Source organism: Leucoraja erinacea, chromosome 28 (assembly GCF_028641065.1).
Source record: "Leucoraja erinacea ecotype New England chromosome 28, Leri_hhj_1, whole genome shotgun sequence".
NCBI classification, from domain to species: Eukaryota; Metazoa; Chordata; class Chondrichthyes; order Rajiformes; family Rajidae; genus Leucoraja; species Leucoraja erinaceus.
In genome coordinates, this window is record NC_073404.1 from 13,740,701 (window position 1) to 13,764,880 (window position 24,180).

The 24,180-nt window shown below is 44.1% G+C and overlaps 1 protein-coding gene across 1 annotated transcript in view; it reads left to right on the forward strand.

Moving 5' to 3' along the window:
• smg6 (SMG6 nonsense mediated mRNA decay factor) overlaps positions 1-24,180 on the forward strand; it is a 299,932-nt gene that overhangs the window by 247,607 nt on the left and 28,145 nt on the right. Inside the window, exon 16 of the mRNA XM_055657778.1 lies at positions 10,314-10,467. Coding sequence (XP_055513753.1) covers positions 10,314-10,467 — 154 coding nt within the window. The remainder of the gene's footprint in view (positions 1-10,313; positions 10,468-24,180) is intronic.

Here is a 24,180-nt window from a genome sequence, read left to right on the forward strand (position 1 = left end):
TCCAGTTAAGGATGTGAGTAAGCCAATCCCTGAATAAAAGCACAGAGGATGGGGCAGGGAGGCCATGCTCAGAATAATGGGTGGTAGTTGCAAGCTCCCCCCTTTTCCTCATCAGTGTTTCCTTTCCAATGGCAATTGTGACCTGCATCTGGCTTGGAGGCGTACATCGATAGGATCAAAAACAGGTGGTCACAGCTCCAGTGAGAGGAGAGAGAGAGGAAGAAAGTTTCAAGTTTAGCTGACACCCTCCATAACCTCTGGAGGGTTTCTGTGTGGGCATTCTGCCAGTAAAGCTTTATGAAGCACAGAGCAACCCCAAGAGGAGCTTCCACAGACTCTTCATATACAAACACAAATAAATCTCCCCGGCTTGTGAACCCTGCAGCTCCGTATAAATCAGTTGAAAGCTGGAGTTCACTTCCACCAGCCGCTGTGTGCGACTTGGCACACCTTCCCCTTGGCCTTGCTGTGTGCATCCTGTGTCCTGCGCACCACACGGTGCAGACTGCTAATGGGACGTGACAAACTGCACAACAGTCTTTTGGCTGCCAGACTGCGATGGGGTGAAGCTGAGAAAATGGGTGGGCAGCAACTCAGAAGTCTGACTGCTTTGTGACATTTCCACTGCTGCCTTTGACGTTTCACCCTTTCCTTGCTGGAGATCGTGTCCGTCCTGTCTCCATAAAAGTGACTGCAGCGTCAGAAACCTTCCCCGCTCTAACTCCAGTTTGTCCTCCAGTGCAACACAAAGGTTTCAGACGACAATGGTGAAACATTAAACAGATATTAAGTATAAGAGTCAGGAAGTCATTTTGCAGCTTTGTAAAACTGTGGTTACGCCTCATTTGGAGTATCTGGTTGCCCCATTACAGGGCGGATGTGGAAGGTTTGGAGAAGGTGCAGAAGAGGTTTACCAGAACGCCGCCTGGATTAGAGGGTATTAGCTACTAGGAGAGGTTGAACAAACTTGGATTGTTTTCTCTGGAGCATCGGAGATAGAATGGAGACCTAATAGAAATATATTAAATTATGAGAAGTATGACTATGGTCGACAGACAGAATATCTTTTACCCAGGGTCGAAATGTCAAAGACTAGAGGGCATAACATTAAGGTCAGAGGCTGAAAATTTGAAGAAGATGTGCGAGGCAGGCTTTTTACATAGAGTGGTGGGTGCCTGGAGCGCCCTGCCAGGTGTAGTGATGTACCAGTGGAGCTGTTTCCCTTTACTTAAATGGACCAATTTCAAAATAGAAAGTTGACACATTTGACAGGGTTGATCTGACCTTACAGTGAGATGGTCATTCTCTGTATTTGGTATGCAGAGAACCCATCAAGAGAAAAGTCAGCGTTCAACAAACATGGGGCATCACCCACTATCCACCACCGGCTGCAAAATAGCACAGAGAGCATCCAATGAAAATGAGTACAGCTCTAACAGCGGTTCAGGAAACTTCTCCTAAAAGATAATTAAATAAACAGCCACACTACAATGGCCGTATCTTTAAATAACCCATTACCCTGACAGTGCCTTCAATTCCACCTAGATCAAACAATGGCTAAAATTTTGGATGTTCCCCTCCATTCCTTAGCTTTAACTATTCAAACCATGTACAACTCTACAGGTTGATGGTTTATGCTTCAATCAACACTGCCCAGAGGTTTTCGACTGAGTTGCAGACGGATACCCTTGTTGCAACTCCTCCTAACAGGAGATCTAATGAAGATCCAATGAATCACAACTAACATATTTATTAATTGTGAGGAACAGTCATTGATCAGATTTAATTAACTTTGCTCCGTTGAAGATTAACGATTTAAGAAAAATTTAGCGTGAAAGTTATAAAGATGAATTAGTAGCAGGAACACGTCACTTTATCATTATAACTGATCTGATTGTAACTTCAACTTGGCATCCTGTCTACACCTTAAAATATTCAAAGGCACTGCTTTAATCCCGTTTTGAAGTAGAAAGTAGAAAAATATCTCAGCCGCCACGTCATCTTTGTCCTCAAATGGGTGACCTCTTATTGTTAAACAGCGACCAAAGTGCTAGATACTCACACAAGAGGAAACATCCTCTCCACATCCACCCACTCAAAACCCCACAGAATCCTCTACTAATCAAGTCCCCTCTCAGCCTTCTAAACTCCAGCAGATACAAGTCTGGCCTGTCCAATCTTTGCTTATAACACAGCCTGCCCTGTCATATATTAATTCAGTTAACATTTTCTGAATGTTTCTAACATGTTAACATTCACCCTTACACAAGGAGACCAACACCTAACAGTACTCCAAACTTTTAGCCATTGTTTGATCTAGGTGGAATTGAAGGCACTGTCAGGGTAATGGGTTATTTAAAGTTGCGGCCATTGTAGTGTGGCTGTCTATTTAATTATCTTTTAGGATAAGTTTTCTGAACCCCTGTCAGAGCTGTACTCATTTTCATTGGATGCTCTCTGTGCTATTTTGCAGCCGGTGGTGGATAGTGGGTGATGCCCCATGTTTGTTGAACGCTGACTTTTCTCTTGATGGGTTCTCTGCATACCAAATACAGAGAATGACCATCTCACTGTAAGGTCAGATCAACCCTGTCAAATGTGTCAACTTTCTATTTTGAAATTGGTCCATTTAAGTGAAGGGAAACACCTCCACTGGTACATCGATTGAGCACAGTGACCAGTGTAAATCGGCACAAACAACATTCTGTAGCCGCAACATCCCACAGTGAATGAGATGAATCAATGAATGATCAAGCCGAACGAGGAAAATAATAGAATGGTGTTACATGACATTCAGCTGATCAAAAGCATCTCTCAGACCATTTTGGTGTAATTATGGTCTCTTGATTGCCTCTCCCCACCACCTTATTCCAGTGTTCCCCTTTTATAACAACTAATTTCCTTTAACAATGATTTATAGATTCTGCCTTCTTGTTGGCAGTCCTGCACTCTATGTCTGGAAACTACATGTTCCCAGCACAGATCATTCCTGTCGTTCTGATATTGAATGCATTTTTGGGAGAGATTTACATATTCTGACCACCCTCTGTGTGATGAACGTTTAACATTGCGGCTCTCCAGTTCTTGATTTGGTGCCATCTCACCAACCAGTGGAAAAGATCACTCATCCCTTCTTCTAACATTGTCTTGTCACCTCTACGCAGCTCAATTGCAAACGCACGCGGCTTTTTTTCCCTATCCTGCAAATCTCATCAGCTTTATCTTCCACATCTAACTAAAATGTGCTGCCAAAATTTGTGTCCAATTGTGTAAGTTGCAGAATTCTGTACTCTTCAACTTGTGTCATGAGATCTTTCTCTCCATTCGTTGGACATGATTGAAAGTCCTGTCCAAAGACCAAATGTCACTCATGGAAAGTAAGACTAATTTAACCATACAGCACCTTTCACAGGGTTTGGTTTAAATTAGATTGCAACGTCTGGGGAACTATTGAGCAGAGGAGTGGTATTTGATTCCCCCAGGAAGGAAATGTTTGAGGTGTAGTTTGTGACATGTTTAGCAGTCTTACTTGCAGTTTTTAATATGGAACACAAAAACACACATATAGTAACCCAGGAGAATGTAGATTGTCCAAATGTAGGAGAGAATTGCAGATTCAAGTTCCAATCCATGTGATGCAACAGGCAGTAACAATTGAGGAAACTCTATTCAAATATTCTTCAATTATTGCTGTAAATCATTTTTTTAACCCAGCTTGTAAGCTCTGTCCATTTAATGTGCTGATTCTAGGTTGAATTCACAGTGCAGTTGAGGTGGAAGTAAGCAAACCGTTGAATATGGAAGCAGAGCAGAGTGCTCACGACGCAGACACACAGCAGGGCCAAGTGTTAGAACTACCTCTGTGGACTGATGGGGGGACCTACACTAAATCTTTGATCATACACATACAATTGCACTAAGCCAGCCCTTTTCCTGATTCCCACTGCTTTCATGAGGGCACATGACAGCCTTGTCGGAATAGCTGGAGCTACCTCTGGCATCCTGAGCATTGGGCCCCGCCATAAAGCCTTTCTGCAAGAGACCCCTGGCAAAAACTGGCCAATTCCAGCAGGAATTTTTGCAGAGCTATCAGGAGAAGGGGAGTGCTGGATGCTGCTGCTCTTTAGTGCAAGGATGCAGCTTAATGCAGTGCCACTGCACTGGACCCAGCTGTTTGTCAACAAGACCAAGAGATATCTCCTGTGTGTATGAGGATCTCATGGACCTTGTGTAACTGTGGCCCTCTCTCATGTGCCACTGTTACAGAGGAGGAAGAGCAGTGAGGAAGAAGGCTTGTGATGCGTTATTTCTGTCCGTACCTTTAAGTACTATTTGTAATCCAGTATAAGTCAAACGTCAATGTGAACAGATTGCCCTGAGCCTTTTCTGGTGCCACTCTGAAGAACTGGAAGAGGAGAGATTTGGAGATAATTTACAGAGTCTGTGATGTTCTGGTACTGTGATGGGGCACGGTGCTGCCTGGGAATTGAGCACCTAAATAAAAGAAGGTTAGCTGGAACTCCAGCCGTGTCTGTGGAAGTCTCCACCTGCAGTGGAGAAGCACAGTTACACAGGAACACAAGAAAATGGGAACAAGAGAAGGCAACTCGGTCCCTCAAGCCTGCCCGACCATTCAATACGTTCACACCTCAACTCCTCTTCTGTGACAATTCCCCCCAAACCCTCAATTCTTCAAACTTTTGCATATTTGTCAATCTCCAATTTAAATGTTGATGTTGACCTGGGCTCCACCATATCCTGGGACTGGGATTTCCGGAGATTCATCAGCCTCTGCAAGAAGAAATTGTTAGGCACCTCAGTTTTAAACAACCGGCCCCTTATTTTGTAGCTATGTGCCCTTTTTGATTTGGCTTGACATCAAAATACCCATAGGATCTTATATGTTTGAAAAAGATAACCCCTCATTCTTCTAAACTCCAAGGAATATTATATAGGGTTTCATGAGAGGGTAGACTTGTAGCTTATAGTCTCAGATTATTCTCCTAAGACTCAAATATACAGTGTTCCCAAAATAAAATTATACAGTGTTCCCAAAACTTCACGCCAGCTGCAAAGGGTCTGGATTGCACGTTGCTGCACTTCTCGGCAGTGCCTCTCCACAAGAGGCTGGCAGGAAGTATAAACTGAGTGATTCTAGCCAGATGTGTGTCCCCTGCCCCCAGTCCCGACATGGACCCCCTTCCTTCAACGTGGCACTCCATCTAGTGGCCTGCCTCGGAATTGACAGATTGCCCCAAATCGGGACAAGTGACATTTGGACTCCCAGGTATCCTTTTCATCCTCCAAGTATCAAGCTCCCCTGACTGGGAGCTTCCTGTGCTCTGTGGTTACACAATTATTGTGTGGGCAGCGAAAACACAATTCATCCCAGCTGCTTCAAACTCTGGTAAAACATTAGGTTTTGTTTCCAATGTTCTCCCCACATCTTCTGGGGTACAGTTCCCTGGTGAAAGTCCCTATGCGTGCCAACTCTGTGGAAGTACCAAGTCACCCCAGGCTACAGTTTCTGGTGTTGCCGACTCTGCCCAGGATACTGTCCCTGAAGGTACTAATTTGCTTGGGGTACAGTCCCTAAAGGTGCTAGTCTTTCAGGGGTATATCCCTGAAAGTGCCGACGTTCCCCGGAGTACAATCCCAATTGTGGTAGAGGTTTCAAAGCATTAATGCTTACTATGAGGGACGAGGCTGCAGGTTCGGCGGGACATGACTGTGTCTTACATGAGAGGCAACTCCATCATTTCCATCTGAAGTCAATAGCAACAACTTTTATTTTTCTGAATTAGAATTGCATTTCTATATCACCTTTCGTGCCCCTAAAATGATGCTTCAATGCAAATTGCTGCCAATAAAGTGCTTTTGAAATATATTCACTGTTGTAATGCAGGCCAGTGCCACAACCAGCAGAATAGAAAATATTTTTACGGGACAACTTGAAATAACAGCACTTGAATCTTTTGCATCCAAGTGTGAGAGCAGATGGAGCCTTGCTGTAAAGTCAGCTTCTCTCTTGGGTCACACACCCACTTTTGCATACATAATGCCTCTCTATGGTTGTAAAATGTCTTTCGGAACATCACCAACACGTTTACAGTTGTATAAGGCAAGGACATATGAAGATAGGTGATGAGAAGTTTTGTCAAAAACTTAGATTTAGAGGTAAAGACGGTATAAGAGGGCTATTGAGAGAATGCAGATCATGGAAATTTGCAGAACTAGGGAAGCTTACTTAAATAGGGAGGTTCTTCTGATGGTAATATTTAAAAACAGCCTCCCAGATATGTTAACTTTACCCGTTCCCTAAAGGGCCTGTCCCACTTGGGCGTCATTTGCGCGTAACGCAGGTGGTGCGCGAAGATTTTGTGAATCCCAAAATCCTGGGGTGCCACGAGCTAGAACGCGCGTCACTGCCTACGCCACAACGTCTCACCACGCACCATGCGCGCGTGACGCGTAAATGATGTCGCGTCGTGCGTCGGGACGCATAAATGACGCACAAGTGGGACAGGCCCTTAAGATCTTTACAGTAGTTTAGCTGCTCTAGATATTTAATTGTGCCTTTGTATTAAATGTCAGAATATTTGTGGTGCTAAATCTGATTATGGTTTTGACAGATTAGCCCATAAATCAAGAGGCAAAAAATTGAAGTGAATTAAGGCTGTGTTGCTGGAAAATTTTGTATCTTTATGTTAGAAGTTAATCCTGTGCAACTGCCTCAGTCATGGTTTATGAGCATGCAAGAGACACTGGAAGCCCAGAGTCATTGATACAGAGTTAATTGACATCAGTTTTAAAACTGTCATGTCCCAAAAACAGGAATGAAATTCACATGGATATGTGACGTTTCGCGTCAGGAGCCTTCTTCAGACTGAATTCTTTAGCGTTGCCTGACTCACTGAGTTACTCAAGGACTTTGTGTCTTTTTGAAACCCAGCATCTGCAGTGCATTGTGTCTCAGTGAAACTCACACCTTATGGACATGTTGGTTGAGGATGAATGTTGACTCGGCCATGAGGGGAACTTTGCTGCTCCGCCTTGAATCATGTTCCATGTCTAGCCTGGGACTGGATGAAGCTTCAGTTTATCATCTTATCTGGAAGCCAGTACCTATGTCAGTGCAGAATTCCTCAGATCACGCTAACATTGACACAAATTAGCAATGTTGAAGCAGACTGGTTGAGATGAAAGGTCTAATGCTGGTCCTGTGACACTAAGCCACTGACCAGGAAACCTGAGTGGCATGTTGGTAAGTTAAACCAGGGCAGGACATGTTGTTGTAGAACAGAGGGGCTTAGGGGTACACTTTCCTTGAAAATGGCGACTCACGTGGTCAGGGTAGTGAAGAAAGCGTTTGGCATGCTTGCTTTCATCGGTCATGGCATTAAGTTCACAGATGCCATGTTGCAACTGGTCAAATCATTGGTGAGACCACACTTGGAGTTTTGTGTGCAGTCCTGATCAGCCATCTATGGGAAGGATGGCATTAGCCGGAAAGGGTACCAAAAAAGTTCATGAGGATGTTACTTGGACACGAGAAATTGAGTTATAAGAAGAGGCTGGATAGGTTATTTTTTTCACTGGAGTGGATGGGGTGACCTTACAGAAGTATATAAAACCATTAGGGGCATAGATGAGGTGAATGGTCACAATCTTTTTCCCAGGTTGGGGGAATCTAAAACTAGAGGACATAGATTTAAGATGAGAGAGGAAAGATTTATAAGGCATTTGAGGGGCAGGTTATTCACTCAGAGTGGTGGGTATATGGAACAAGCTTCCAGAGGACGTTGTAGAGGTGGATATAGTTGCAACGGTTAAAATATTTTTGGATATGTTTGTAGATAGGAAAGATTTTGAAGAAATGTGGGTCAAGTAGAGGCAAATAGGACTAGTTCAGGAAGGCACCTTGGTCGGCATGGATGAGTTGGACCGAAGGGCTTGTTTCTGCACTGTATAACTGGATGATTCTTTGACTTAATCTCTTGCAATAGGGGTTCTAAAAAAAGTGGACAACTTCAAAAGATCTTCACATACATTGAATAGTAATTAGTAGGAAGATTTGACAAACATCATGGATGCCAACATGGTTCAGGCAGGAGCAGAAAGCCAAGGCTGACAGCAGCCCAGATTGTAAAAGATGAAATAAGGGTGAGCTGGCAGCCCTGCAGATCCACTGCTTTTCACATGGAGAGCCAAATGGCATATTAAAGGACTCCTGGCATTTAAACAGTCAAGTATTTCTGTTGAAGAGTGGCTTAATAGTTCCATGATAATGAGTGCCAAGTTATAAAGAAATAAGTTGACTAAAAGCACCCATTCCAAATTAATCGTCTTTCCACAAAATGGATGTCAAAAATTATAGAAGCCGCACTAATCTGACATCACTGCTTGCAGTCACAAGATTACTTTAATGACTCCAAGTTAAAGACACCAATTGTACTTAGAGATGTTATTTTGATGGTACGGATGGTTTCTAATTAGGATGTTTGGGCAGAGTCAATGCCCTGAGTGAGATGCCAGCCAAAGGTTAAATTCTTATGATAATGTATTTTGCTGTTTTCCAACAGTTTCCAACAATTCCAAAGGAGCCGACATTCTCCTCGGGGTATAGCCCCTGAGGGTGCTGACACTCCCCCGGTCTACAGTCCCTGGAAGTGCCGACTCTTCCCAGAGTACAGTCCCTTTTCTTAATACAAGTCTCTCTTCTTTAATGTTTATCCTCCTTCTGCAATCATTCATATTGTGAGCTATTGTGAGCCTAATCAGATAATTTATATTTACTATATAAGTTCCCGATGTATTTGCAACGCCATAAGATCTTGCTGCACAGAGCGACGAATGTCATGGAATCTTTGAGACTCGGCCATGAAAGAAACCATTTGGCCCACCGTGTCCACACCAATCAATGGGCACCTCTGTCTGTACTAATCCCATCTTCCAGCCCTTGATCCGTAGTCTTCAATGCTTAAGCAACTCGGGTGATCATCTGGAGTCCTCTTAAATGCTGTTAGTGACTCTGCTTCCACCACTCTCCCAACCAATGTATCTCAGATACTCACCATACTGGATAAAAAAGGTCTCCCGTAGATCCCTTCTGAATCTCTTCCCTCGTCGCCGAGACTGCTCTTTTGTTATTCAGCTCTGAGAAGAAGAAAGGAAAATTGCATAGAACATGTAACTTTTGATTAAGTATTGTTTGAATTGTCACCTGTGTTGGAAAATTGTGATCCCAGTTTGTGACAAACTGGGACGCAAGGTTTTTGGGAAGGAAGTGCACACCTGGAATTTCAATAAATAATTATAAAAGGAAATAGAAAACCTGAATTTGTGGCATCTCCAGTTGAACCTTTACAGTAGAACAAATGGACACAAGTTCGCAAGAGGTGATTTAGACAGTTTATCACTGCAATGAACATAGGGTGCATACTGTAAATCAGAGAGCCCATGCCTGAGGATTAGTTGAAGTTGTGATGGAGAGCTGTGTGCGTCTCGTGATGATTGTATAATTTGCTGGGCTGTGCAGCATGTCTGTTCAATTTTGTGAGGTAAGTCTTCAGCAGTCAAACGGTTTCCATCCATTCAGCTGACGGGGCAGTTGCTGGCACTGAGGGATGACTGATTATCCCTGCAGCTGTTATGCCTCTGGATATTTGCTCTTTGTTCACAGATTATTACCAAAACCTCTGGTTCAATCTAAATCGTAAAAATTTCCTGCTTCGCTTGTCTGAAAATCACACGCAGGGGTAATGGAGTAAAACATCCATGTGCAGGGCAAGCAGTGCTCAGGGCAATTACGCAGCAGAGTTGACAGGCCTCTGCTTGCAGGGATTCTCTGTAGGAAAGAGAGCGTGTCATTGCAGGGAGCAGACATGTCCTCGGAGCACTCCATGGGATCCCAACTCCGGGTCTAGGATTGAGAGAGGATTCATGGTCTGAATCCAGAACCAAAGGAATTCTTGCTTGGGCACAGAGTAACAGATTGGTGCCATAAACCCAGTGCATAATTTTAAATGGTTGTTTCGAGATACTGAACTGAACAACTCAAGATATTAATGGAGCCAACCTCATGTAACAGGACACTAATTTTTTACACTCCCTTGATAATTGCATGTAATAATCTCATCAATAATCGCTGGCAGTGATGCCTTATCAATACCGTTAATCCCACCATTGACGATCTATACATTCCCAATTGGTTCTTCCAAACGCTACACTTTGTCTCAGAAAATCTGCAGGTCAGTTTTTTAGAAGAAAGATTATTCCAATGTGATCCTTATTTTTATTTCTTTCCCTCACAGGCTCTATTAGAAGATCAGACTTTGAAGAGACAGATCGAGATTGAGATAACACCTGTCTTTCTTGTGCCAGACACCAATGGATTTATTGATCACCTCCCCGGTCTGGTCAAACTGCTGGAGACCAGACTGTACATCATCGTGGTCCCACTTATTGGTAAACATATTCTTTACTACCCTCTAGTCCAAGCTGCGTGTTGTCTGTGTGTGGTCTGGCAGTAACACTGAGTGCAGTAAATTGATGAGATGCCTTTCGCTGAGTGGTTGCACCAGGTTACATCTGGTGTTTTCTTTTTAAGGGTCTCCTTTAAAGTGCGTGTCACAGTAAACTACTAGGAATGCGAGAGAGAGCCTTCAGAAACAAAACGAACTCTAGTCCCCGGTCATTGTTGATAATATCACTCCCCAGTGATGTGAGAGTTCAGCACAGCAAAAATAAATCCAGATTAGCACCGGGTGGAAGTGCATCACAAAACATCTGAGATTATGTCACCAACCACAGGAACAAACTTCAACAATTTGTGCCATCAGCCAACCCCAGAGTTGTGAAATATCCCATAATTTAGAGTAAGCACAATTTGTTTTTCTAACTATTAACTAACTCAGTCTAATTAGTCAGTCTAGATAGGCGTATGGATATGGATGTAGGCAGAGAAAATTAGTCATAAAGTCATAAGATTAAGCCATACAGCCCCTCAAATCTACTCTGCCATTCAATCTTGGCTGATGTATCTGTCCTTCCTAACCCCGTTCTCCTGCCTTCTCCCCATAACTAATCAATAGTACTAATCATTAGTTTAACTTGGCATCAGGTTAAGCACAGACATTGTGGACTGAAGGGTCTGTCCCTGGCACGTGCCATGAGTAATTATAAAGTCTTCAAAAGCCATATCACTTAATAAAGTACCGTATTTCCCAGCAATGACGACGCACCTGCGTCAAAAACGCACCCTCATTTTGAGTTGCTACATTTTGAAAGAAGGCTGGCGGGACATAGAATTTTTCATGCTCAAAAAAATAAAAATAAAAATAAAGAAAGTAACAATTCAATTTGCCCAAGGCTTCCAAATCTCCTTCATTCTGAATTACTGAACAGGTGGGGGGGTGGAGGGTGACGGCAGGTGGAGAGATGGGAGGAAAAGCGGGAGCACACCGGGAAAAATTGAATCAGTTGTGATCTTATTGAATGACAATACTAGTTCAAGGGACCAATTGGAGGGAGAGTTCCTTTCACAGTGTGTGGGGAGTCTGGCCAGGGGTAAAGTTGCGGGGAGGGCAGGAGCGTTGAGAAGGAGGGGGTCGGGGATCATGCGAATAACTCACTCACCGCTACCGCGACGTTCCAGGCGCAGAGCCACCGCATGAGCAAGATCGGCAGGTGAGAGGAACTCTTTCCCCCCCCCCACCAGCGGCGCTGTCCTTTTACAGCCGCTTCCCATCAGCTGCCAGCAATGAGGGATTGACTTGGCTATACCTCATTACAGCAACATCGTTCTTGATGTTGCTGTAGTGGGATAGCCAAATCTATCTTTTTTGGCTAATAACCTGAACTTCGGCCTTCAAGACGCCTTATTTTCGGGTAAAAAATAACATCTTCATTGCCAGGAAATACGGTATTTCAAAACATTTAGCTAAAAAATATTTACTTACCACATTATTTGTACACGGACTCCATTCTTCTCTCTGTTTCTTAAGATACTCTTAAGATAATGGCAATCCATGTTTGAAAAACCCGCCAAGAAACTTGCGCTGCCCATGCGCAGTAGGATGCTGCGCATGTGCAGTACGCAGTCCACGGTGCAAAGGCACAATTTCTTCCGCCTTCAGCTCCCCTTGTCGTGAAGGCTTGAAGCAGTGTCGACTGCACGTGAGCTGCACAGATTTTCGCGTGTTTCAAGTACTGCGGATGAAAGGCACAGGAGTATTATGCCTACCTAAGAGATCGATCTCTTAGTAGGCATAATTCTCCTGTGTCTTTACTATTTATATTTAATAATTACCATTTTATAATTTTAGTCATGTGCCTGGTCTGTCCATATGGTGTACTGTTCTTTGTTCTCTGTGCCCTAGTCTTCGTTCTATACTTTCCAGAATTGGTGTTATGGCATGCCTTTATGTCAGGATGTTAAAAATGAGTTTTTATGGTGGGTTTGCACACACTGAGAGGCTGCTGGGTCTGTAAAATAAATGTGAGGACTCAAAAGTTATTCTTATATGTAGATTATGTGTTGTAATTCATAGACTAGAGCATAGGAAATGGAGCATAGACCAGTACAGCACAGAAACAGGCCTTTCAGCCCATCATGGTTGTGCCAACCATGATACAATCAAAACAATTCCCATCTGCCTGTATGAGATCTGTATCCTCCCATTCCCTGCCTCTTCTCATGTACATTTAAATGTCTGAAACATTCCCATCTGTATCTAATTCCTCCCTTGGCTGTGTGTTCCGGGCATTTTCTGTAAAAAAATAAATTGCCTCACAAATCTCCTTTAAACTCTCCTCATCGTAAAGCTATCCCCTTGACATTTCCACCCAAGGAAAAAGACTGAATATCTACCTTATCTCTGCAACTTTCAATCAGTTGCTCCTCGGCTTCCAACATTTCAGAAAATACAATCCAAGTTTGGACAAACTCTCCTCACAACTCACACCCTCCAACCCAGGCATTTCATCTGGCTCTTCAAGGTAATTGGCCATTCAATAGGATCATGTTTGATCTGACCATGGCTTCATCTTACCAGCCCGTCCCATAACTTGGTTCTCTATCCCAAACATCTATCTATTCCAGCCTTGAACAACACTTAATGGATGCCTCTGTGACTCTGTAGAAAATGGAATTCCAAAGATTCAGTGATTTAGTGATACTTTATTGTCTAGGTACAGCAAAATTCTATGTTTTTGAATACAATCGGTAAAAATCAGACAGCAGACGTCACCTTAGCAGTACACATTTCTGGCGCTGACAAAGTGTAAAAGATTGTTAGTACAATCCCTGTTTGCTCCGCTACACATCCCGGGACGACCAGCAACTGACGTCCGATCCTTGCCCTGTTCAACTTTGTTCCCCGGGTGGCCTCCCGCGGCCAACCTTGAGGGCGCAGTAGGCCAGACCCTCAGATCCCTCTCCTCTCCGACCAGCCTCTCTCCCGTCGCATCCATCGTCGTTGTTAGATTCATCCAAATATCGATCAGTTTATTTCCTTCTACAGGGGATGTCGGATCCGCAGTTGTTTTTCATCCATCATGTTTATTTCCCTTTGCAGTCCCAATTCATTCCTTCACAACTTACCTTTCTATATCACTTGTCTGAAGAACGGTCTCGACCCGAAAAGTCGCCTATTTCCTTCGCTACATAAATGCTGCCTCACCCGCTGAGTTTCTCCAGCATTTTTTCTATATCACTGTTTAATTAGCTAACCTGGATGTAATGCATGTGATCCCATCACCAAAGTCATTAATACTGCCAAGGTCCCCACAGTATTCTCTGTGACACCCCACCAGGTCCAGCTCATGTATCCCTACTTTACTTGCTTCCAATTAACTAACTCTTCACTTGTGCTAATATATTACCTTCAACGTTGCAAGCGCTTATCTGTGCATTAAATATCTAGTTCTTTATCAAATGTCTGTTAGAAATCATAATGTACTACAGTGTCCCTCAACTCTCTTGGGAGCTGCATCCTCCATAGAACTTGAACAAATCTGCAAAGCATAATTTTCATTCATAAATCCCAGTTGATTCTACCTAATTCTGTTTTGTTTTCCGTTATTCTATCACTCCTAGAATACCGAGGGAGTACAGCAGCAACTGTGGAGGGAATGGATAGGCAACGTTTCAGGTCAGGACACTTCTTCAGACTTGAGTCTGAAGAGGAATTCCTACCGGAAACGTTGCTTATCAGCCTGACCTGCTGAGTTACTCCAGCACTTTGTGCTTTGCTCAGGATTTCAGCATCTGCAGTTCCTTGTGTGTCCACAAGTATTAAGCTAACTGGCCAATAGTTGCCTGCTTTTTCACACTCCTTTGAATTGTGGTGTTACATCTGTGGTTTTCTAATCCATTGGGAAATTTCCACAATTGGAAGATCACAACAAATGCATCCACTTTCTCTGTAGCCACTTTCTTTCAAATTCAAGCTTTAGACATAATAAGTTCAGGTGATGGTCGGTCTTCAGTCCCATAAATATGCCTGGTCTTTTTTTTCTGATGGTGACTATTTTAAATTCATTTTCCCCATTATCTCTGACAATTTTTGCAATACTTTTATTGTCGTCTACCAAGAACTCTGATGAAAAATATTTGTATAATGTCTCGCAATTTTCTTATTTCCCATAATTAATTCCCCTCCCTCAGCTTCTAAGGGACCAGCATTTACTTTTGCTGTGCCTCCTTTCTATTTGTAGATCTTGTAATCCGTCTTCACATTCTTTGTTAGTTTATTCTCATATTCTATTTTCTCTGTTACATTAAACTTATAACCAAACTTTGCTGATTTCCACATTTCTCTCAATTAGTAGGCTTATAGCTATTCTTCATAACAGTTCTCTACTTTTATTTTTAATCTAATACCATCCTTGCTTGTTTAGAGTAGCCACAGATGACTTCCATTCCCTTTGAATCTTTGTTTTGCAGCGATAATTGTTTCTGTTAAGATGTGTGAAATATTTATTTAAACATCTACTTATCTACTGCAAAGAACAAATTACTGGAGGAACTCAGTGGGTCAGGCAGCATCTGTGGAGGGAATGGACATTGTACTGACACTTCGGGTCAGGACCTTTCTTCAGACTGATTGCGTAGAGGAGCAAAAGCAGGAAAAGAGACGTGGGAATCAGTCAAGACTTGACAGGTAGTAGGTGAATACAGATGTGTTGGGGTTGGGGGAAGGTGACTGGTAGATGAATGGAGCAAGTGACAAAGGCTAGGGGTGAAAAGGAGGCAAAAGGTTGTCAGATATGGAGAGAAGAGGAGGAGTGAAATGTAAACCCGGAGGGAGGGAGATGGGTGAAAGGGAAAAGAGGGGGGAATAAAATGGAAATATGGAATTTAGAAATGGGAAGGATGGGAGATGGCCATGCAGAGGAGGGAGAAGAAGCAGGGTGACTTTTAGACTTTAGAAATGCAGCGTGGAAACAGGCCTTTCGGCCCACCGAGTCCGTGTCGACCAGTAATCACCCCAATCACTAGCACTATCCTACACACTGGGGACAATTAAACATTTTACCACAGACAATTAACCTACAATGCTGTACATCCTTGGAGTGTGGGAGGATTCCAGAGCACCTGGAGAAAACCCAAGTGATCACAGGGAGAATGTACAAACTCCATAAAGACAGCACCTGTAGTCAGGATTGAACCCAGATCTGTGGCACTGTAGGGCAGCAACTCTACCACTATGTCGCCCCAAGGATGGTTATCTGGGCGGGGTGAAACAGAGGGAGAAATGTGTTTGCTCTGGGGTGGGGGGAAGAATGGGGAGTAAGGAGATATTCCTTGAAATTGGAGAATTCAATGTTTGGGTTTGAAGAAGGGTCTTGACCTGAAACGTCACCTATCTCTAGTAGTTCTTCAGAGATGCTACTAGACCCACTGAGTAACTCACAAACTTTGTGTCTTCCAATGTTCATACCGTTGGGTTGTAAGCTACCCCAGTGAAATGTGAAGTGCTGTTCCTCACTTCAGTGAACTTATCATTCAGAACAGTATAAATATGTTTTCATTGGTTTAATGCCTTAGTTTCAGACACAATTTTATCATCTTAAACATGTGAAATTCCAATGTATGAAAATTCTGTCCCCAAGATCGCTATAAAATCAATAATTAATCGTCTTTCCTTATACATGGGCTGATCTAACATCATCAGTTGGGTTCTTAAGATTTGGTTGCAGGAAATGATCTTGAATGCATCCCATAAGCTCATCTTCAAGGTTACCTTAGCAATTTAATTTATCTAATCTATGTGAAGATTAAATTTGCGATAAATATTGCATTACATTTGATACAAATCCCTTTTATTTCTTGTTTGGTACTTTGCCCAATGGCCAGAGTTAAGGGGGCCAGATCTATTGCAGACATTAATTTATTTTATTTGTCAGTTCCTTTCTTTGTCCAAAAATCATCTCCTGATTTTGTAAACCAGCCTTATTTCTTATGTGTCATCCTTCATTTACTGTGAAAGGGGAAGTTAGCCTCCCACTGACATTCTGGAGCGTGTGAAATGGAGTAGTTAAGTTGCTTCTGGGGTTCTATAGTGGGTGAAAGGAGCAGTTAACTGTCCTGTGGAGTTCTGCAGTGGCTGGTTGATGGGGGTGGTAGTCATCCTTTGGGGTGCTGGGGTCTATGACTGAGGTAATAGCCCCTCTGTGTGAAACAGGTTAGGGGACATTTTAAATGAGGGAGGCTTCACTCTTCATAACTTTGATTGCAGATGACACCAGGATTGCTGGGGTTGCAGACTGTGAGAAAATCTGTCAAAGTAGACAACAGGAAAGAGATCAGCTACTTACACAGTACATGGGCAGAGACATTGTAGATGGGGCTTAATTTGAGCAACTGTGATTTGTTGCATTTTGGAAGGTTGAATGCAAGTGGAAAAATTACAATTAATGGCAAGACCTTTAACAGCATTGATGTACAGAGGGATCTGAAGTTCCAAATGCATAACTCCCTGAAAGTGCCAACACAATAGATCAAGTGGTAAAGGTGCATTGAAAACTTGCCTTCATTGGTCAGGGCATTGAATATAAGAGTCAGGAAGTCATGATGCAGCTTTATTGCACTTTGGTCAGGTTTCATTTGGAGTATTGTGTGGAGTTCTGGTAACCCCAATACAGGAAGGACGTGGAGTCTTTGGACAGAGTACAGAGGAGGTTTACCAGAATTATCCCTGGCCTGGGAGGTATTAGCTACAGGGAGATGTTGGACAGACTTGGATTGTTTTCTCTGAAATTCCAGGTTGGGGGGAAACCTGATGGATGTATATACAATTATGATGAGCATGAGTAGACAATCAGAACCTTTTTCCCAGGATGGGAATATCAAATACTAGAGGCTATAGCTTTAAGGTGAGATGGGACAATGTTTAGAGGAGATGTGCTGGACCAGTTCTTCACACAGTGGGTGGTGAGTGCTTGGGATGCCCTGTTGGGGGTGAGGTAGACATGATAATGTAATTTAATAAACTTTTGGATAGGCACAGGGATATGCAGGTTTGGAGTTATGTGCAGTCAAATAAGATTTAGTCTTCGCATCATGTCTGGCAAAGACATTGTGAGCTCAAGTGTCTATTCCTGTTCTCTCTGTTCCAATTGTGGAATTTTTGTCCATTAACTAGTTCCATTGATCACATGAAACTGCAGATGCTGGAACCTTCATCAAAATCCAAAGTGCTGGTGAGAGTCAACGGGTTAGGCAGCATCTGTGGACAGAATGGCCAGACAACATTTCGGGAGGGGACCATTCTATGGATTATTTCGGTCTGAAGAATGACCCTGACCCGAAACATCATCAATCTATTCCCTCCACTGATGCTGCTTGGTCTATGGAGTTCTTCCAGCACTTTGTATTTTACGTTGATCTGATATGTTGTCCGGTTGTCGTCCAGAGCGATGGAGCGTGACGGAAATGCTCCAAGTCTTTGTATCTCAGCCTTTAGGGACAGCAACGGTCAAAAGGGGTTCTTTCTAATCCAGTTGGATGTTCAGGAGCACTGTTCTACTCTGTTTTCAAGAGAGTTAGATTTAGCTCTTGGGGTTAAGGAAATCAAGGGACATGGAGGAAAAGCCAGAACGGGGTACTAATTTTAGATGATCAGCCTTGATCATATTGAATGGTGTTGCTGGCTTGTAGTATACTCCTAGTCCTGCACCTATTTTCTATGCGTCTATGTCCAGCTTACACACTGTAGTCATGGTTGGGATGTGGGGAAAGGCAGTAAGGGCTGGTGGGTGGAGGGTAATGTGGGTTCCCTTGTAAAAGTTAGTGCTTCAAAAGGAAATATGCCTCTCTCCCTTTGCTAATAATACTTGGCTTACAAATTACATGTCTTAAGTTTTTCCCCCGTTTCCCTGCCTCTTTCTGGTTTAGATGGTGGATCAAAGCATTTTGTAGTGGGTACTGGCTCTATGTTTCTAACACCCATATGTTACATGAAGTTAAACAGTGCCCTGTTTGAAATGGTTCTTGAGGTGAATCGTTTAAACCAATCCTGATGTTGTATGTGTTTACATTGAGTCTGAATGGGCTAATGTCCCCAGGACTCATTGCAGTTCCAGGGTAGTGGCAGCAACCACTGTGTGCTTGTGCCAAAACAATCAAGTCCTGACCACAAAATTCAGCTCTAATTTTATGTTCTAAGGGTGCACAAAGCAGCCTGTGTGGTCTGAGCAATAGCTTGCCACTGGTGCAGCACCACAGTAAGCAATGCCATTCACAAAGATTTGGCACGCCACATGTGAGTCTCAGAATGGAATATTTTTAATTAAAGCTAAGTGGAGTTGGTTTGAATGCAGCCTTACTCCAGAAAGTCATGCTAATAGAGTGATCATGCTCTTAGAGGAAGGCATTTGGACGGCTGTTAGTTTTTTTTTGTAGATCATTAAGCCCGAGCTGAACGGGGGCAGGATAAAGGGCATGGGCTTGTCTATGTTGCGTGATTGGGGGGATGCCGTCAGGGCTTGATTGGCCATGTGTATTGGTAGAGTGGGCTCCAGGAGTAAACAAGGAATGTGGGGAGTCAGATGGGGAGATTAACATCTCGGAGTAAGGAAAGGGGAATTAGGGATGTGCCATTAACAGCTCTGAGGGTGAGGGGTGGCGAGGACCTACTGTACTGCTGTTATTGCTTTACCAATTTTGCTGCTTGCTTTTCCTCTGACCCTCTTCCAGTGGCTATAAGTGAGTTCTGTATTCCGAAAAACGCAAGGAATCATGGGATTTGTCAAAGGTCACAAGCGATAAACACTGTCGGCAGCCGTGCCGTGGCATGGACACATACCTGCGCCTCATCTGCAGCCAGGACTGAACCCGGGTCTCCAGCGCCGCAATTGCTGCCGAACCATCACTGGACCATCCCCGTCCCCTCCCGAGTGACCCCGTCCGGGGGCAGCCAGAGACGTTGGGAGTCAGAAGTGAGCGGCACCCCCAGGCCCACAGCCAGCGAGGAGAAGCAGCGCTAAATCCAGCTCAACTCTGCCTGTCTCGCCGGGTTAACCTACAGCCCTGCCTAGACTGACGGGACACCAGCCCAGAGCCGTGGAGTTAGCGCTGCTTCTCTGTGCTGGCTGTAAGCCTGGACGGTCGTTACCGTAAATCCAGGCAGGGCTGGTAGACCCAGGATCTATCCTGGCTGCAGATGAGGCGCAGGTCTGTGTCCATGCCGCGGCACGGCTGCCGAGAGTGTTTATCGCCTGTGACCTATGGGCATGCGCAGTCGGAATACAGAACTCGCTTATTTATCTCTCTGTCTATGTTGATAGATTACTATTTCATAGCTTTTTATTCTCTGTTATCACAAGTGTCAACCAAATTCATAGAAACAAGGAACTCTTCAGGAGTCAGGTGTGGATTTGTCAATGACCACTGTGCGCAGAAGACTTCATGAACAGAAATACAAAGGCACTTCATACCCCTGTAGCCCATTAGTTATCTGCTCAGCTTTAATTCACGTGATTCGTTCCGATGATCCAAGCTGCAGCAATGATCAGCATGCTGCGGCGTTGTTCCTGACTACGTTAGGTTATAGTCCTGCCCACGGCATCATTTAATCCAGCTTGGCAAAGCCACTGGTCAGTGAACTGAATTACTAGCGACGCAGGTTCAGATGGTGGTGGTTCAGACTCACCACAAGCAGAAGCTCTGCCAGTAACTGTCAGTGTAAAACCAATATAGGCACTGGTGAACCATCTCTTCAGTGTGGTGGGGGTTAACCCACTCTTCTTACAACATCAACAACAGAACAGTTGAATTAAAATGTTGTCATCTGGTTCCAGGCTGCATTCCAGCCTCTGCAATTCCCACCAATCCCGAAAGGCCTGCAGACACCACGTGATGCTTTTCAAGGAACATTTTGGCATGGCCGTATCTGCAGAAGAGGAGCAGACAGTCAGTTCAGACAGACCTCATCACAGCCCACTGCTTGGACCTGTGAATCGCCACTTTGGTCAGACTCAGGAGCAATCCAATGAGGAGCATCATGACTGATTCACCCTTCCCTCTCCCTCCTCCAGTCACCACACTGGGTGTACATAGATTAGGAAAGCAGGATGGTAAATTAGTTATTAGCTGCTTAAATTTGTCCTTGGTTGCATGGGCTCAATTTGATAGGAACATGTTGCAGCCTTATAGAAATTTGGTTTCATGTTGCAATTTTATAGAACATTGGTTAGGCCACGTTTGGAGTATAGTGTGAAGTTTTGGTTATTTCCAAACAGAAAGGGATGCTATGGGGAAGATGCATCCAAGAATGTTGCCTGGATTAGAGAGTATTACGTAAAAGAAGAGGTTTGGATTGTTTTCACTGGAGCTTCGGAAGCTGATAGAAGTTTATAAAATGATGAGAAGCATAAATATGGTGGACAATCAGAACCAATTTCATAGGGTAGAAATGTCAAAAGCTAGCATAGATTTAAGGTGAGATGGATAAAGTTTAAAGGAGCTATGCAGGGCAAGTTTGCTTACAACACTTTACCGGGGTGGTAGTTTGTGCCTAGAACACTTTACCGGGGTGGTAGTTTGAGGCAGATAAGATTGTAGCTTTTTAAAGGCTTTTAGATAGGCACATGGATATGCAAGGACTGGAGAGACATGGATCACCTGCAGGCAGAAGTGATTAGTGGAAGTAAGCATCAGGTTCAACTGCCATTGTGGGCTGAAGAGACTGTTCCTGTGCTGCACTGTTCTAATACAATATAATACAATACAACGTTTATTTGTCACATTGCACAAAAAGTGCAAGTGAAATGATACGTCAGCAGCGATACAATGATAAAGGGCACACACAAAAACACAATAAATTTTTAACATAAACATCCACCACAGCATTCATCACTGTGGTGGAAGGCACACAATTTGGCCAGTCCTCCTCCATTTCCCCCCGTGGTCGGGACCTCAACCCTCCGCAGCCGTTGCTGCGGGCGTCCAGATGGTAAAAGGACAAGGTACAAGTCCAGGTAAGTCCAGAGTCGGCTCCTCCCCACCGGAGACCGCGGCTTTTAGTTGGTGTAGGCCGCAGGCCGGCGGCCGAAGATTTAAAGTTCCCTCCACGTCGCAGCCGTAAGCACCGCAGTCTGCAGGGCCGGCGGTCGAAGCTCCCCTCCAGGGGTGATGTAAGTCCATACCGGACCCGCGGTAGAAGTTGGCCGCGGGCCGGCGGTGGAAGCTTCTTCTTCCCCCCGGGTCCCCCACGAGGGATCCCGGGCTGTAGACGCCGCGCCAGCTGGAGCTGTGCAGACCGCGGCTTCAGGCTGCCGTCTGCTGCGGGCCAACGGAACGGAGCGCTCCCCTCCAGCGAGCCCCAGCTCCGTGCTGACAGTCCACGCTGCACCCGCCGCCGGAGTCCCGAGCCCCGGGCGCGTCTCCGGGAAAGGCCGCGCCGATCCTTGATGTTAGGCCACGGGGGAGGCGACCTGGAAAAAGTCGCCTCTCCATGGAGGAGGCGACCAAAACGGTTTCCCCCTTACCCCCCCACACCACCCCCCACACAAAACACACTAAGAAACACTAAAAACAGACTTTAAGACATACTAAAAAAATAAAAAAAGTTGAAAAGACTAACACGCTGCTGACAGGGCTGCTGCCAGTTCTAATCTCCTATGTTCTTAAAATGGAGAGAACAGATTGTAGATAAAGGTAATGGGGCAATGGGTTCACTTAGTGTGCCGGCATAGACTTGATGGGCTGAAATAGCTTGTGTTTCCATATGAAAATATGGGAGAATTGATTTCACAGCCCACGGTTGGGAAAGTGAAGGGTGGTCTGCACCAGCTGCCTGTCTGGCCTCAAATGCAAGTTCCACAAGTGCAAAGGCACCTACCACCTTTCTTATCTCCTGAGATGTGTTTTGAATCTGGGCATCAAAGAGTGTTCAGGCCCTGCCATCCACTTACCTCTTTGAAAGAGGACGGCCTTTAGTCCATCTGTCTGGCCTGATTCAAAAGCAGGCCCCAGAGATGAAGGGCCTCATCTAACCAACTGCACCACCCAGTCCCAGTGAGGAATATTTCTTGTGAGCAGTGTGTAGAGTGTGGCAGGTGGGGTTTCCTGAAAGAGCAGCTGTTGGATATCACAGTAATCCTGAATAAACTGGAGACATTCTGAGTCTTCATCTCCCCTTCACAATGTCGACTCCCATGGTTAATTTGGAAGCAGAGCACCATTGAAAAAGGCAACAGAAGCTCTTATTTTGCGTTTGTGTAATCTACAAACCATTGAGATTGCTTAAAGCAGTTGCTGGTGTCAAAAGCATCAACAAGCCTTGGAATGTTGAAGGGCCCAGGGAGACAAGCAACCAAGCAGAGGCAGCAAGGGTGGGTAGTTAATTTGCTGCCCTTGAATGAGATGTAATCTAATGTGGGGATATCATCTCTGTCGTAATATACAACTGGTTTTGATTCTTTTTAGATAGTTGGGTGCTTTGGGTTCCACTGGGGAATAATTCTACATGTGTTTTTTCTTGCCTGTTAACTGTTTGATCTTGAACTTTTGGTTAACAGTGTTGTTTCCTTTTTAGAACTTGTTCAACATCCCCTGAGCATTTTTGAGTGAAAACAAAATCATATGTTTGTCAGTGCACTTGGGTTGGTGTGCAAGAGGTGATGAGAGAGCGATGTACGCAGACAGCCCCAAAGCACTGGCACAGCAGCCCCATTAATGATTATGGCACAGAGCTTCACTCAAAATTACCTTCTTCCTATATATTCTTTTGAACTTTCAGTGCAGAATTTGTTGAGAGTGCTGTTGCCAGGATTTTACTTGTTGCACGCCAGAAATTCTTGAAACGAGTTCAGTGCTGTCAATTTATGTTAAGCATGATCTCAGTTTGTCTTTAAAATGCTCAATAGTATCAGAAATCTATCTTGATTCATTAATTGTTTTCAGGGACAAGCCATTTTTAAACTATGAACTTCCTTCAGCAAAAGCATGAAACCCAATACAGGAACCGTGTGAAAGCTTCAAAGCATGGTTGTTGCTTGTCTGATTTATTGTTTAGGAACCGATACACTAGAGAGAAATTTTCACTTAATCCTGGATGTCCAAACTATGATCCATCAGCCTTATTTACTCTTGTATTTCTTACTAACTGGTTTTTCCGTGTTTGAATTTTACGTCGGTGAAGCTTAGGAGAGCAGTGCTGGTAGCTCCATCGACTCAATACTGAAAGTGTATGAGTCGGAACATGGCCTTAATGCAGTGCATGTTTAACCAATTTAGTTCCACAATAAAGTCCTAGCTAGTGGAGGCAAAATGCTGGATAATATCATACTTATATTTGTCAAGAGTGTTTAATTATCATACGTAGACAATAGACAATAGGTGCAGGAGTAGGCCATTTGGCCCTTCGAGCCAGCACCGCCATTCAATGTGATCATGGCTGATCATCCCCATCCCCAGTTCCTGCCTTCTCCCCATATCCCCTAACCACTATTTTTAAAAGCTCTATCTAGCTCTCTCTTGAAAGCATCCAGAGAACCTGCCTCCACTGCCCTCTGAGGCAGAGAATTCCACAGACTCACCACTCTCTGTGAGAAAAAGTGTTTCCTTGTCTCTGTTCTAAATGGCTTACTCCTTATTCTTAAACTGTGGCCCCTGGTTCTGGACTCCCCAACATTGGGAACATGTTTCCTGCCTCTAGCATGTCCAAGCCCTTA